A 13,320-nucleotide genomic window follows, 5' to 3' on the forward strand; every position below is an offset into this window, starting at 1 on the left:
AGTTGTTAAAAAATGTTGAAAGTACAAACTTTGAAATAATTATGGTTGGTGATGTAAATTGTGACACTATGGCATCAAATCTGACTTGTTACACTACTAAAATGGTTGATTTAGCAAATAATTTTCACCTCAAACAAATAATTTCAGAACCAACAAGAATAACTCAAAATAGTAAAACTCTTATAAATCATATATATACTACTATTCCTAACAAAATTTGTAACTCTGGTGTACTTCATACTGGCATCAGTGACCACTCAGCAATTTTTGCAATACTAGGTAAGGAGAAGAAAATAAATCATAAACATAGGTTTAAAATAGGTAGAAATTATAAAAACTTACTAATTACTAATTACGGTAACGTTGATGATGCAGTTAATTACTTTGAAACCCAGTGGCACAAAAACATGCCCCAATTAAGAAAAAGCGTGTTCGTCATAAGAATTGCCCGTGGCTAACAAAGGATCTAATAAAAATCATGCAAGAACGTGATGTCCTTAAAAAAAGGGCTAATAAATGTAATATCCCTGAATTATGGGATCAATATCGCAAAATTAAAAATAATGTAAATACTAAAATTAAAAATTACAAAAAAGAATACTTTTCTGAAAATCTAAATACTAATGATCTTAAAAAAATATGGGAAACCATAAGACACATTATACCTTCTAAAAGTAAAAGTAATGAAATCCAAAATTTACAAATTAATGACAATAAAGAAACATCAGATCCAACTAAAATTGCTAATAGTCTAAATATATTCTTTTCAAATGTAGGGCCCAATCTTGCATCAAAATTTCCAGAAAGAGAAGATATAGAATCTGACAAGTCTAATGATAACATAGGAAGTCTGTCTTTTAGTAACGTCAATGAACAATATTTTTTTGAACAGCTAAAGCGTATTTCTCCTAAAAAAGCAACTGGAAACGATAAACTACCTTCTAAATTAGCCAAAGCTGCTATAAATTCAATTGTTGGACCACTAACGTACATAGTGAATTTATCCTTATCTTCAGGTCAATTCCCATACAAGTGGAAAAATGCTAAAGTTTGCCCCATCTTTAAGGGTGGTGATAGGTCTCAACCTAGTAACTATAGGCCAATTTCAATATTACCCACTTTATCAAAAATATTAGAAAGGGCGGTGTTTGATCAAGTGTACAAATTCATTGATGAGAATAATATGATCTATAATTGCCAATCAGGATTTCGCTCAAATTTTTCAAATATGTCTTCATTATTAAACATTACTGAAGACTGGATAAATGCTATAGACAATGGTCATTTTACAGGTCTAGTAACACTAGACCTTAAAAAGGCATTTGATACAGTTGACCATAAGATTCTCATTGAAAAACTTAAAATCTTTAAGCTTGATAACAACATAATAATATGGTTTAAAAATTATTTAAGTGATCGTTCCCATACCACGCATGTAAATGGTATACAATCAACTAAATGTCAAAGTATTTGCAGAATACCCCACGATTCTATTCTAGGGCCACTTTTATTTGTGTTATATGTCAATGATTTGCCAAAAAGTGTTTGTAATGTAAAAATTAGCATGAATGCTGATGATACAATACTTTATTATTCATCTCCTAATATTGATAATGTTGTACATAACTTAAATGTTGACCTTGAAAGCATTAGAAAGTGGCTTATTAACAATAAACTTACATTAAATGTACAAAAAACTGAATGTATGTTTATTGGTACAAAGAAAAAACTTTCTAAATTATCAAACAGTAATGTTAATTTGTATATAGAAAATAATTGTTTAAACAAGGTTAGTTATTGCAAACACCTCGGTGTTTATATCGATGAAAATTTATCATGGAATAAGCAAACTGATAATGTAAAAACTAAAGTTCTGCCAGGTTTGTACTATTTGAAAAAGACTTCTAAATTTCTATCAAATGATCAACAATCTCTTATGTACAAAACCATTATTGCTCCTCATTTTGAATACTGTAACCTAGTATGGGGTAGATCTACTCAAATTCAAAAAAACAAATTACAAATCTTACAAAATAGAGCGGCAAAAATAATTCTGAAAAAACAAAAAGATGATTCAAGTACACAAGCTTTGCAGATCTTAAATTGGGAAAATTTAGAAAACAAATTGTATAAAAATGAAGCAATAACCATGTATAAGATTTTTCATAACATGGCTCCCTCTTATTTGACCGAACATTTTACATTTAAGGAACAAAATTATTTAACCAGATTAAATGATGTCTTAAAAGTTGATCGTCCTCACACGGAATACAAAAAGAAAAGTTTATCTTACCGTGGTGCTATTCTCTGGAACGCACTGGATGAACATGTTAGAAATGCTAAACATAATTTTTATTTCAATGTAGAATCAACATTGAAAATGTATAGGTGTAATTTCTGTCTCTTATACACATCTATGATTATGTGTTAGTTTTATTTTATACTGTTATTTTGCAACTTCAATGACAACACGGCCTTGTAGAATAACACCCTCTGGGTGAAACAAGCTTTCCGTGTAAAAATAAAGTTTTAATAATAATAAAAAAAGTTTTTAATAGGCTGTTTTGTGACATAAGCCCCTTTCACACAGAGCTGCAATACGGTATTAATACTGTTTTTCGCGAACGCCTGCATTCTATGTGAAAGGGTAAATACGCCTAAATGCCGGCTTAGGTTAGACCTCCTCGGAACCTAGTCAAAATAATGCATTAATACCGTAGCGGTTCATTGCCGTCCTATGCACTGAAGCATAACAAATCAAAGGTCAAAGTGTGAAATATTTTTGTTGAAGAGTTGTTTTTAGATCAGGGTTGCCAATATAAAATTGCGCCCTTTTTGTTCACAGACGCAAAATACTCCTTTCGCACGGGACGCCTTTCAGACAGGATACGGTATTAATACCGGATCTTTACTAATTGTGTGAAAGGGTCTACACTAGCAATAGCGCTGGCGTGACTATGGTATAATTGCGGTATTTTCTGTCTGAAAGGGCCTGTAGAAAAACATTATTGTTACATAATAAAAATAATTAAAAAGCAACATGGATTCAGATGACATGCTTATATATGTTAGGCGAGACTTTCTTTATTCCTTGTTTTGCGAACCTATTTTTTAAGATCATCGGACAGAGGAGAAAATAAAAATAAAATGTTATTGGTAAATGTAAATAGTGTTATAATGGGATGGTTAAATGCTCTAAATTTATATAATTAGAAAGAAATACACATCTTTTTTTTAAAATATTTTTTTTAAATTTATTCTTATCTTTAGATATTTCAAGGCAGCGGAGGGCATAATAAAAATAAAGAAAAACTTTCATTATTTTTTCAATTTCCATTTTTCATGGTAGCAGGTACGCTAATTGGCCAAAAATAAAATTTCATTTTTATTCAAAATCATTATTTACGGGCGCCGGGTAAAAAAGTCTCGTCTTAGGAATCGATACCAAATTTTAAATTCAAAGAAATTAGAATTTTGTTATTGTTAGCCAATTACATAAGTATATGCATCATAAGAAAATTTTAATTTTGATCCTCTGATAAGTACAAATCATAGATTCCACAATTACAAAAATTCTCACAAATATCTCAAAGATCCAGTTCATGAAGCATTCAAGTTTAATCATCATATTATATTTTTCACTTACTTGTTCCAGATTTTTTTGGAATCCTCTGTTTCCTTGTTGACTCCATCTTAGTTGTTTTATCAGGTGGCTTAGAAGTTGGTGTAATTGGTAGAAAGGAAGGATCTACACAAATATCAACAAATGGCTATTTTAACTGATTCTGATCAATTTTTCAATAAGCTAATTTCCTAATAATTTAAGTCTACTACTTAATGATTTTTTAACGATTACTTTATATCTCGGTATCTTTATTCATAAATTCAAAACAACAACAATATCAAATCCTTAGCAGCCAGAGGCTGAATTGGAGATTCAATTTACAAAATAGAAAACCTGAATTAAATTTACAATAGGTCATTATCATGGGTATCATTTCGCACTTTCGTCTTCGTAGCTACGTCTAGGTTACTTTTTGTTGGACAGCTATGTAGAAGTTTTTTTTTTTCAAAATGCACTTTGCCAAAGTCTGTCTTTTTTTTAAAGTCAGAAGTAGTCTCATGACCCTCTGAAATGCTTTGGCGACCCAAATTTGGGTCACAAAATAGTTTGAAAAGCAGGGATCTAAGCCTCATAAAGAGACATTGTTTATAAAGTGTCATTTTGTGTCAAAATAGTTTGAAAAGCAGGGATCTAAGCAGCATAAAGAGACATTGTTTATAAAGCGTCATTTTGTGTCAAAATAGTTTGAAAAGCAGGGATCTAAACCTCATAAAGATACATTGTTTATAAAGCGTCATTTTGTGTCAAAATAGTTTGAAAAGCAGGGATCTAAACCTCATAAAGAGACATTGTTTATAAAGTGTCATTCCACCAATATTGGTGTGTTCCTTGATTTTATATGTCAATATATAAAATTAATAAAAAATTAATAAAAATTAATTTTGTAGAAAGAAAAAAAAAACAATTCTTGGTTTTACAGAATTATTACCACACCTATTTGAAGCAAAATTTACAGCATGAATTATTACCAATAAACTGCTGTGGTAGAATGGAATCAAGAGTTCTTCCTTGCAGCTTATCAGGTAAATAACATGTGCCCTTAATGCTATTGCCTTCTATTTCAAGCCATGTTGGTATCCATTCCATATTAACATCACATGTCAATTTATTTCCACTGAGGTCTCTGGAAAATAAAACATAAAATATTTAAATTTATTGTTATGAACACAACCAAAACACTTTTACTTAATTGATACAAACTAGAAAATTAGTACACAATATCAAATAATGATACATTAACTAAAAAATGAAAACATATTTATTAATGTTATGTAATTCATGCATTTATTTCAATATTTTCTGGTTACTTGCATATTTTCCCACATTTGCATAATTAAACATAATTCGGTTCTAATGAATGCAAAAACCCCTGTATTTTATGGTAAAATAAATAAATTGGTTCATTTCATAGCATGTTGGCATATATTTGAATAATCCACAGTGTGTGCATGTCCATCTGCAAACATAAATCAACTGGAAATGTGACATCATAATAGAGAAGTTAAATTCCTTCTTTCTAAACTCATTTCAAAAGATTGAACTCCCACATTTTACTCTGTATATAGGTACTTCCTCCTCTTTAATTTCATCCATAGTATTGTCCATTTCTACTGTCATCCTTTACCCACTTCCTCCTTAATTTCCTCGAAAGTATTGTCTATTTCTACTGTCATCCTCTTTTCCAACCAGCATCACACCCATGTTCCTTTGTCACAAAATAAAAATGTACTGCCAGTTCTTGTTCCCATTTGCTTAAATCTTGTCACACAACCCATATTGATCACTAAAACATCTAAACTGTCTGGTTTCCAGAATGCCAGTGGCATCAGTGCCTTATGGATCTTGGATTGGACTATCCAATAACCTAGGGGAAACCTAGCATCATTGCCTTCGAAAGAATCTTGGACTATCCAGTAATCTAGGGGAAAGCTGGCATCAGTGACTTATGGATCTTGGACTATCCAATAACCTAGGGGAAACCTAGCATCATTGCCTTCGAAAGAATCTTGGACTATCCAGTAATCTAGGGGAAAGCTGGCATCAGTGACTTATGGATCTTGGACTATCCAGTAATCTAGGGGAAACCTAGCATCATTGCCTTCGAAAGAATCTTGGACTATCCAGTAATCTAGGGGAAAGCTGGCATCAGTGCCTTATGGATCTTGAACTATCCAATAGCGCAGAGGAAAGCTGGCATCAGTGCCTTATGGATCTTGCACTATCTAATAACCCTGGGGAAAGCTGGCATCAGTGCCTTATGGATCTTGGACTATCCAATAATCTAGGGGAAAGCTGGCATCAGTGCCTTATGGATCTTGAACTATCCAACAGCGCAGAGGAAAGCTGGCATCAGTGCCTTATGGATCTTGCACTATCCAATAACCCTGGGGAAAGCTGGCATCAGCTGCCTTATGGATCTTGGACTATCCAATAATCTAGGGGAAAGCTGGCATCAGTGCCTTATGGATCTTGAACTATCCAGTAATCTAGGGGAAAGCTGGCATCAGTGCCTTATGGATCTTGAACTATCCAATAACACAGAGGAAAGCTGGTATTAGCACCTTATGGATCTTGGACCATCCAGTAATCTAGGGGAAAGCTGGCTTCAGTGACTTATGGAACTTGGACTATCCAGTAATCTAGAGGAAAGCTGGCATCAGTGCCTTATAGATCTAATTGCGAAGCACTTCATCAAATGCATCACAATAAAATGCAATGCAATTACTTGGCTAGAATTACCGGCTCAGTCTTCATCAAGGCCTGGCTGTAAAAACTAAGATGCTTGGTGCACAAAAAAGTCCCCAAAATTATTTTTAAAACAGTCAACATCAAGTTGTTATTCAACATTTTGGGCCAAAAATAGCGCAATATGCTTGTTTACATCGAGTGTACACATACAATGCTACATGTACATCGTTGTTCATGCAGCTGGTTTGAGTACAAGTACAATAATAATAATTAATAAATTGGAGAATTTGTATAGCGCCTGTTTAAAAAATAATTTTTTGTCACTGGCGCTTAAAGATAAAAGAGTCATTGATTAAAGAGAAAGGTTTTAAGGAGGGTCTTGAATGCATTAGTATCAGAAGTTGATATTAGATTAGGTGGAAGAGAGTTCCATAATTTCGAAGCGGCAAAAGAGAAAGACCGTTCGCCAGTATGAACATGTAGCACTCTGGGGACAGATAACCTGAGAGAATTTGACTGTCTTGTGGAACGTGAAGATAATTGTTGTGAGATTGATGAAGAAAGATAGTGTGGGGAGTAGCCATATATGCATTTATGAGCGAGAAGAATAATTTTGAAGTTTAGGCGTTTACTTATCGGTAGCCAATGAAGGTCTTTCAAGATAGGTGAAACATTATCACAAAGTTTAGTGAGACAGACAACATGTGCTGCTGAGTTCTGAAGCTTTTGCAAGGGTCTTAATTGAATAGTAGAGGTCCATACAATAAAGAGTAATAATATTAGCTCACATTTTGCCATTCCCTCCGTTCTGCTTCTCCTGTAGATCGCTTTCGCTTACACACATGTTTATAGAGTGAGGAGTAATGTTGCTTTATGTCATGTATGTACTAGTATGACAGGTCATGCACGTGTAGATGTGTAGTATGCAAATTGTATTATATAGCACATTTTTAGTTTGTCTCAAATCTGCAACTTACTATTAGCCTGTGATGGAAGAGACAGGAAAACATACTTACATTTCCTGTAGGTTTGGGAAAGTCGAGTTCATATCAGTAAGGGTGGTCAATTTGTTATCACGGAGCAACAGTTTTTTCATCTTTGTCATGTTTTTTTCAAAAGATAGAGCAGTGAAACTTTCTAATACATTGCCACTTAGGTCCCTGTTAATTAAAACAAAATGACTTTTACTGTACACATCCTTGTGCTACTGTATCTACCCAGCTAGAGTACATTCCTAAAGTTTATAATACAAATGCCATACTAAAAAGAAAACATCAAATTATGCATCATTAAAAAATGTTTGTGAATATTTGTACTGTAGATCTGAAGATCTGCATTCTGCAAACTTTCAGGGACTGGGTCATTGGTCATAATGACGTAAATGCTACATATTGCATTCGTAAAGAGCTCAGCTGACAATTGGGTGGTTCATAATTGGGAGATGTTAACTGTACATTACATGAGCATTTTAGGGACTACTGTAGGTCATTGCTCATAATGACGTAAACGCTACATATTGCATTCGTAAAATAGAGAGCTCAGCTGACAATTGGGTGGTTCATAATTGGGAGATGGTAACTGTACATTACATGAGCATTTTAGGGACTACTGTAGGTCATTGCTCATAATGACGTAAACGCTACATATTGCATTCGTAAAATAGAGAGCTCAGTTGACAATTGGGTGGATCATAATTGGGAGATGTTAACTGTACATTACATGAGCATTTTAGGGACTACTGTAGGTCATTGCTCATAATGACGTTAACGCTACATATTGCATTCGTAAAATAGAGAGCTCAGTTGACAATTGGGTGGATGATAATGGGAGATATTAACTGCATATTACATAAGCATTTTAAGGACTCGGTCATTGTTCACAATGACGTAAACCCTACATACACTGTACTGCATTCGAAAATAGAGAGCTCAGTTGACAATTGGCTGGTTCATAACTGGGAGATGTCAACTGTACATTACATGAGTATCTCTATACACAGTACTGTATCCAGTTTTTAGAAGGGAAAACCAATTATTGTATACTTACAAATTTGTTAAGTTCCTTAATTTTAGGAAAGCATTATCAGCTAAAGCGATAAGTTGATTATCAGCAAGGTTTCTACATATAATCACCAAATAAAAAACTATTAGATCATTTTAAAATTAAAATATTGAAACTAATATAATAAAGTTATTGATTGTGAAATTGAAAATTTGATATATCTAATCCATAAAGCAGCTGCAGGGAAGCAATTTGCCGCAGTGGGAATGGCTTTGTTTCCCAACAACGAGGTCAGGATTTTAATCCCTCGCTGCGAATTTTGCTTGTGTTCTTGAGCAAAGCACTTTATCTGCATTGTTTCCCTCCCCCAGGAATGTAAATGTCTACCTGGTGGGGTTGCTTGCTACTGCGCCAATATGGTAGCAACACTTGAGCTTGTCAACCCAATGACCAGGGAAAAAGTGCTATACAAATACCAAGTAACAAAATAACAGGGCTGTTTAATAACAGGGCTGTTCTCTTTGGCATTAAACTTTGTGTAGAAGAGGATTATTGGGTATTTATTGGTTGGTATGCCATGTTCATTATTATATTGTAGATAGGTAGCACAATTTTTACATTTGGCTTCTTATAAGTACAGATGAAATTGATGGGGTACATCACAGATTCCAAAAAATTTTTTTTTTTTTTTAAAGTCTTTTCATTTAAAAAAAGAGGAGATAAAAAAAAAAAGTAAATCACATAAAAGGTTGTATAAGCTATTACACCGATACTTGGCAAATATATTCATCAAATATACAGTTTTAGCTTCAATTCCAGAAATAGGATTTTGGCACTACACTTCTTCATCTATTAAAACCAGACAAAAACATAGCAAAATAATGTAACATTTTAACGCTACGATTCTGTTAATAAAGTAGTTGCTGTTGGTTTCATCAAGATTTAGTGGATTAATGAGTGTACATATAAAATAAATTAAAAGGTAAGTACTCACATTGTTTCAAGATATTTAGCTCCATCAAAAGAACTGTTATTCAATTTAGCAATTTTGTTATTGCTAAGATCCCTACAAATAGAAGTACACAATACTAGCTTACAAAAAAGTCATAGGTTAAAATAAAGCTCACATATTCAGTTACATATATGTGAGCATTTATGATGTTTTGATCAAAATTACTGATTATAATTAAGAATATTAATTACATAAATTAAATTAGTTTAAAAGATAGAAGTCACAAAATGAGCCTTAAAATGTTTTTAATGCATGTTGGGTGGTCTAATACTGGATTCACACAAAAGTAAAGGTACTACAGTATATATAGGATTATCTAATACTGGATTCACACATTTCACTGTTCCCTGCACAAAAGTAAAGGTACTACTGTATATATAGGATTATCTAATACTGGATTCACACATTTCACTGTTCCCTGTACAAAAGTAAAGGTACTACTGTATATATAGGATTATCTAATACTGGATTCACACATTTCACTGTTCCCTGCACAAAAGTAAAGGTACTACTGTATATATATAGGATTATCTAATACTGGATTCACACATTTCACTGTTCCCTGTACAAAAGTAAAGGTACTACAGTATATATAGGATTATCTAATACTGGATTCACACATTTCACTGTTCCCTGCACAAAAGTAAAGGTACTACTGTATATATAGGATTATCTGTTCACACAAAAGTAAAGGTACTATATATAGAATTATCTGTTTTAATAATTCCCCACCGAGACTCACCATCACTTTGACATGATTAAACAAGCCTTGCTTAAATTTGATACAATTGTACGCAGACAGTGAAAATATGTCCGACGCCAGAGTGGAAGCTGCGTGCTTGCTTGAGAGAGCAGATTAGCTCAACTAAACTGGTGGTAGCCACTGTGTGTGCGCTGAACGTGGAGATCTCTAGATCCCCGGTTCAATTCCAACGCTGCTCTAATTGTGTTTCAGCTGCAGGGCTGAAATACTAGTTACGATAGCTCACCATCTTTCAGATGAGATGTTTAAGCCATTATTTTGTGATGTGTGCAATGTGAAGTGTACTGTTCGATTCACCACCAGAAAGACCCCACTAGAAAGAAGTCTTCGGACTTATCTGGTTGTCCTTGGTGTGATACACACTGAATACCATGCACATTACATGTTTGCTAAAATCTTGGGAACTTTACAGGTTTTCTCGTTGATGTATTTTTTTTCTTACAACTAAATTCCTTATTATTGGTGTCATGGTGTAAGATATTTTTTCCATGTAATGGTGCAAGATATTTTCTACACGTGTCATTGTGCAAGATGTTTTCTACATGTGTCATGCTGCTAGATGTTTTCGTGTGTCATGGTGGAAGATGTTTTCTATGTGTCATGTTGCAATATGTTTTCTACATGTGTCATGGTGCAAGATGTTTTCTACGTGTCATGGTGCAAAATGTTTTCTATGTGTGTCATGTTGCAAGATGTTTTCTGTGTCATGGTGCAAGATGTTTTCTATGCGTGTCATGGTGCAAGATGTTTTCTACGTGTGTCATGGTGCAAGATGTTTTTCACGTGTGTCATGGTGCAAAATGTTTTCTATGTGTGTCATGTTGCAAGATGTTTTCTGTGTCATGGTGCAAGATGTTTTCTATGCGTGTCATGGTGTAAGATGTTTTCTACGTGTCATGGTTTCTACGTGTGTCATGGTGCAAGATGTTTTTCACGTGTGTCATGGTGCAAGATGTTTTCTACACATGTCATGGTGCAAGATGTTTTCTACGTGTGTCATGGTACAAACTGTTTTTTACATCTGTCACGGTGCAAGAAGAATTCTATGTGTCATGGTGCTAGATGTTTTGCATGCATGTAATGGTGCAAGATGTTTTGCATGCGTGTAATGGTGCAAGTTGCTTTGCGTGCATGTAACGGTGCTAGATGTTTTGCGTGCGTGTAATGGTGCAAGATGTTTTGAATGTGTGTATTGGTACTAGATGTTTTGCATGCATGTAACGGTGGTAGATGTTTTGCATGCGTGTAATGGTGCAAGATGTTTTGAATGTGTGTAATGGTATTAGATGTTTTGCATGCATGTAATGTAGAAGTTTTGCATGCATGTACAGTAATGGTGCAAGATATCTCTAAATAAACTAGTAGGATCCATGCTGACTTGGACCTTTTTGCTAAGATGTGGTATGAATCAATCACTGTTGTCTACTTACAGATTCACAACAAGTGAGTCTTTACTTATAGCTCCTGATGCTACTTGTGTGAAATCGTTTCGGCTGAGAATCCTGTATATTAAAATGGAAAAAAACTTGTGTGTTAATATCATGATTCAAGGATGATTTTATAAAATGTATGGGAGAACCTCTACTAAAATATAAAACAAGTATTACTTCAATTGTTGTAATTAATATTAAATTATAATTAATTTGATTTCATTTCATTTTTACAGTCACCTGAAGACATTTTAGTTATTTTATTTATTTATTAAACTTCTCACTTAAAATACAGTGAAAGAAACAAGTCAACAGGTGGCAAGCACAACTTTTACGACTTATTCTTTTTAACTCAGTTCGAGGCGTAAGCATTATCGAGAGGCTATGCTTACACCAAAGCTAAAAGCCTAGCCTATGTTTACGGCAAGGTGTGTTATTCACTAGCCATGTTTGGACGCCCAGATGCAGCTACTCAGTAGCCACTCTTCGTTGAGGCGTGAGCATTGGCTATGCGTACGGTAGCTTCTACAAAGTTTTCCAAAAGAATAGATGTTGTGATAAATTTTGGCAGGAGCTACATTATTCTGTGCACACTAGCCTAGCCACTAGGCCTTTCTTACCCCAGGACTTGCCATCATTGTCGGGAAAAAATATTGCCTTGTTGGTTTGCTCAAGTTTGCCGTCTGTGATTGAACTTTGTTCTTGGATGGGTTTTTTTGTGGAACAGCCTGCCCGATTATGTATGCCTGCAGCATTAACCAGGATTTTCAAAAGCCGATTAAAGACTCATCTTTTTAATTCACAATAAACCACTCTTCACATGTGTTCGTCCATATTTTTCATTTTTGTTGGTTACTGTAGGTTTATAGTTACACACATCATTATGACACACTGTGAAATCAATAGTCGGTGAAACAGTGTGACAAAGTTGAAAGTATGATTCTATTTTTTTGTCTGTTTTGTCGGTTATCAGGGGAGGATTTAGGGGGAAACTCAACACCCTTTTGGAAGGTAAAAAATATGGTTGCCCAAAACGCCTCAATCAGACAAACTCAGAGGTTATTTTCCTGCGTCTAGAACACAAACATTTGGGGGGGGGGGAAATTCCCCCGGAACCCCCTAGGGAGGGTAGTATTTTCTTTATTGGCTCCAATTTGGGACATCTCTGGATCCGCCCCTGGTTACGCCTAGGCTAGGCCTAGGCCTAGTCCTATATTAGGCCTATGTTTGGTTAACTGTTTTAGTTCATCATTTACTTCATTCACGTATTTTTTGAACGATTTCACCGTGGAAGGCGCTATATAAATACAAAACCATTACCATTACAAACAGAAACTTCTGGACAAGAGAGAGGCCCTAATAGTAGTAGTATTATTTTAGGCCTAGTAGTAGAGGCCCTAGAGCTAGGCCTAGCCTAGTAATAGTATATACTGTACTCACTGGTTGGCAAAGTCAATGATATTTTCCGGGATAACAGCGTAGTTCAACCCTGAACAGTTCGCTGTTGAGGTTGTGGAATTGCACTTACAATCAGATGGACACACACAAGAGTCCCCACGACAAAGAGACTCTACCAAAACTATATTTGAGAAGCATACAAGAAGATAGATAACCAATATTTTTACTGATACTTCCGCCATTATATCAGTCTACTGGGAGGTCGCACCTACACCTTATCACTAGAATACAAGATAGAGCACTCGCATAGCAAAAATGAGGCGGAAATTGGGCCCGACGTAGGCGGCGCCCTTTTTTTTTTTTTATAACGCAAGTTTTGGGCGCCCTTCTGTTGCTAAGTACA

The 13,320-nt window shown here is 34.6% G+C and overlaps 1 protein-coding gene across 2 annotated transcripts in view; it reads right to left on the bottom strand.

Moving 5' to 3' along the window:
- The window catches only part of LOC117103485 (slit homolog 1 protein-like), a 20,207-nt gene extending 6,981 nt beyond the window's left edge, over positions 1-13,226 (bottom strand). Inside the window, exons 1-7 of one of the 2 annotated variants that reach the window (XM_033244035.1) lie at positions 12,960-13,225; positions 11,520-11,591; positions 9,309-9,380; positions 8,360-8,431; positions 7,330-7,473; positions 4,594-4,748; positions 3,647-3,748 (exon numbers count right to left, since the gene is read on the bottom strand). In XM_033244035.1, the coding sequence (XP_033099926.1) occupies positions 3,647-3,748; positions 4,594-4,748; positions 7,330-7,473; positions 8,360-8,431; positions 9,309-9,380; positions 11,520-11,591; positions 12,960-13,159 (817 nt within the window). In that variant the 5' untranslated portion in view covers positions 13,160-13,225. Of the gene's footprint in view, positions 1-3,646; positions 3,749-4,593; positions 4,749-7,329; positions 7,474-8,359; positions 8,432-9,308; positions 9,381-11,519; positions 11,592-12,959 lie in introns of both variants that reach the window. The other variant, XM_033244036.1, reaches the window with a different exon arrangement.
- Positions 13,227-13,320: the final 94 nt, after the last annotated feature.

The sequence above is a fragment of the Anneissia japonica genome, unplaced genomic scaffold, assembly GCF_011630105.1.
Source record: "Anneissia japonica isolate Jap-2015-1 unplaced genomic scaffold, ASM1163010v1 scaffold2947_len43059_cov182, whole genome shotgun sequence".
In the NCBI taxonomy this organism is placed as follows: Eukaryota; Metazoa; Echinodermata; class Crinoidea; order Comatulida; family Comatulidae; genus Anneissia; species Anneissia japonica.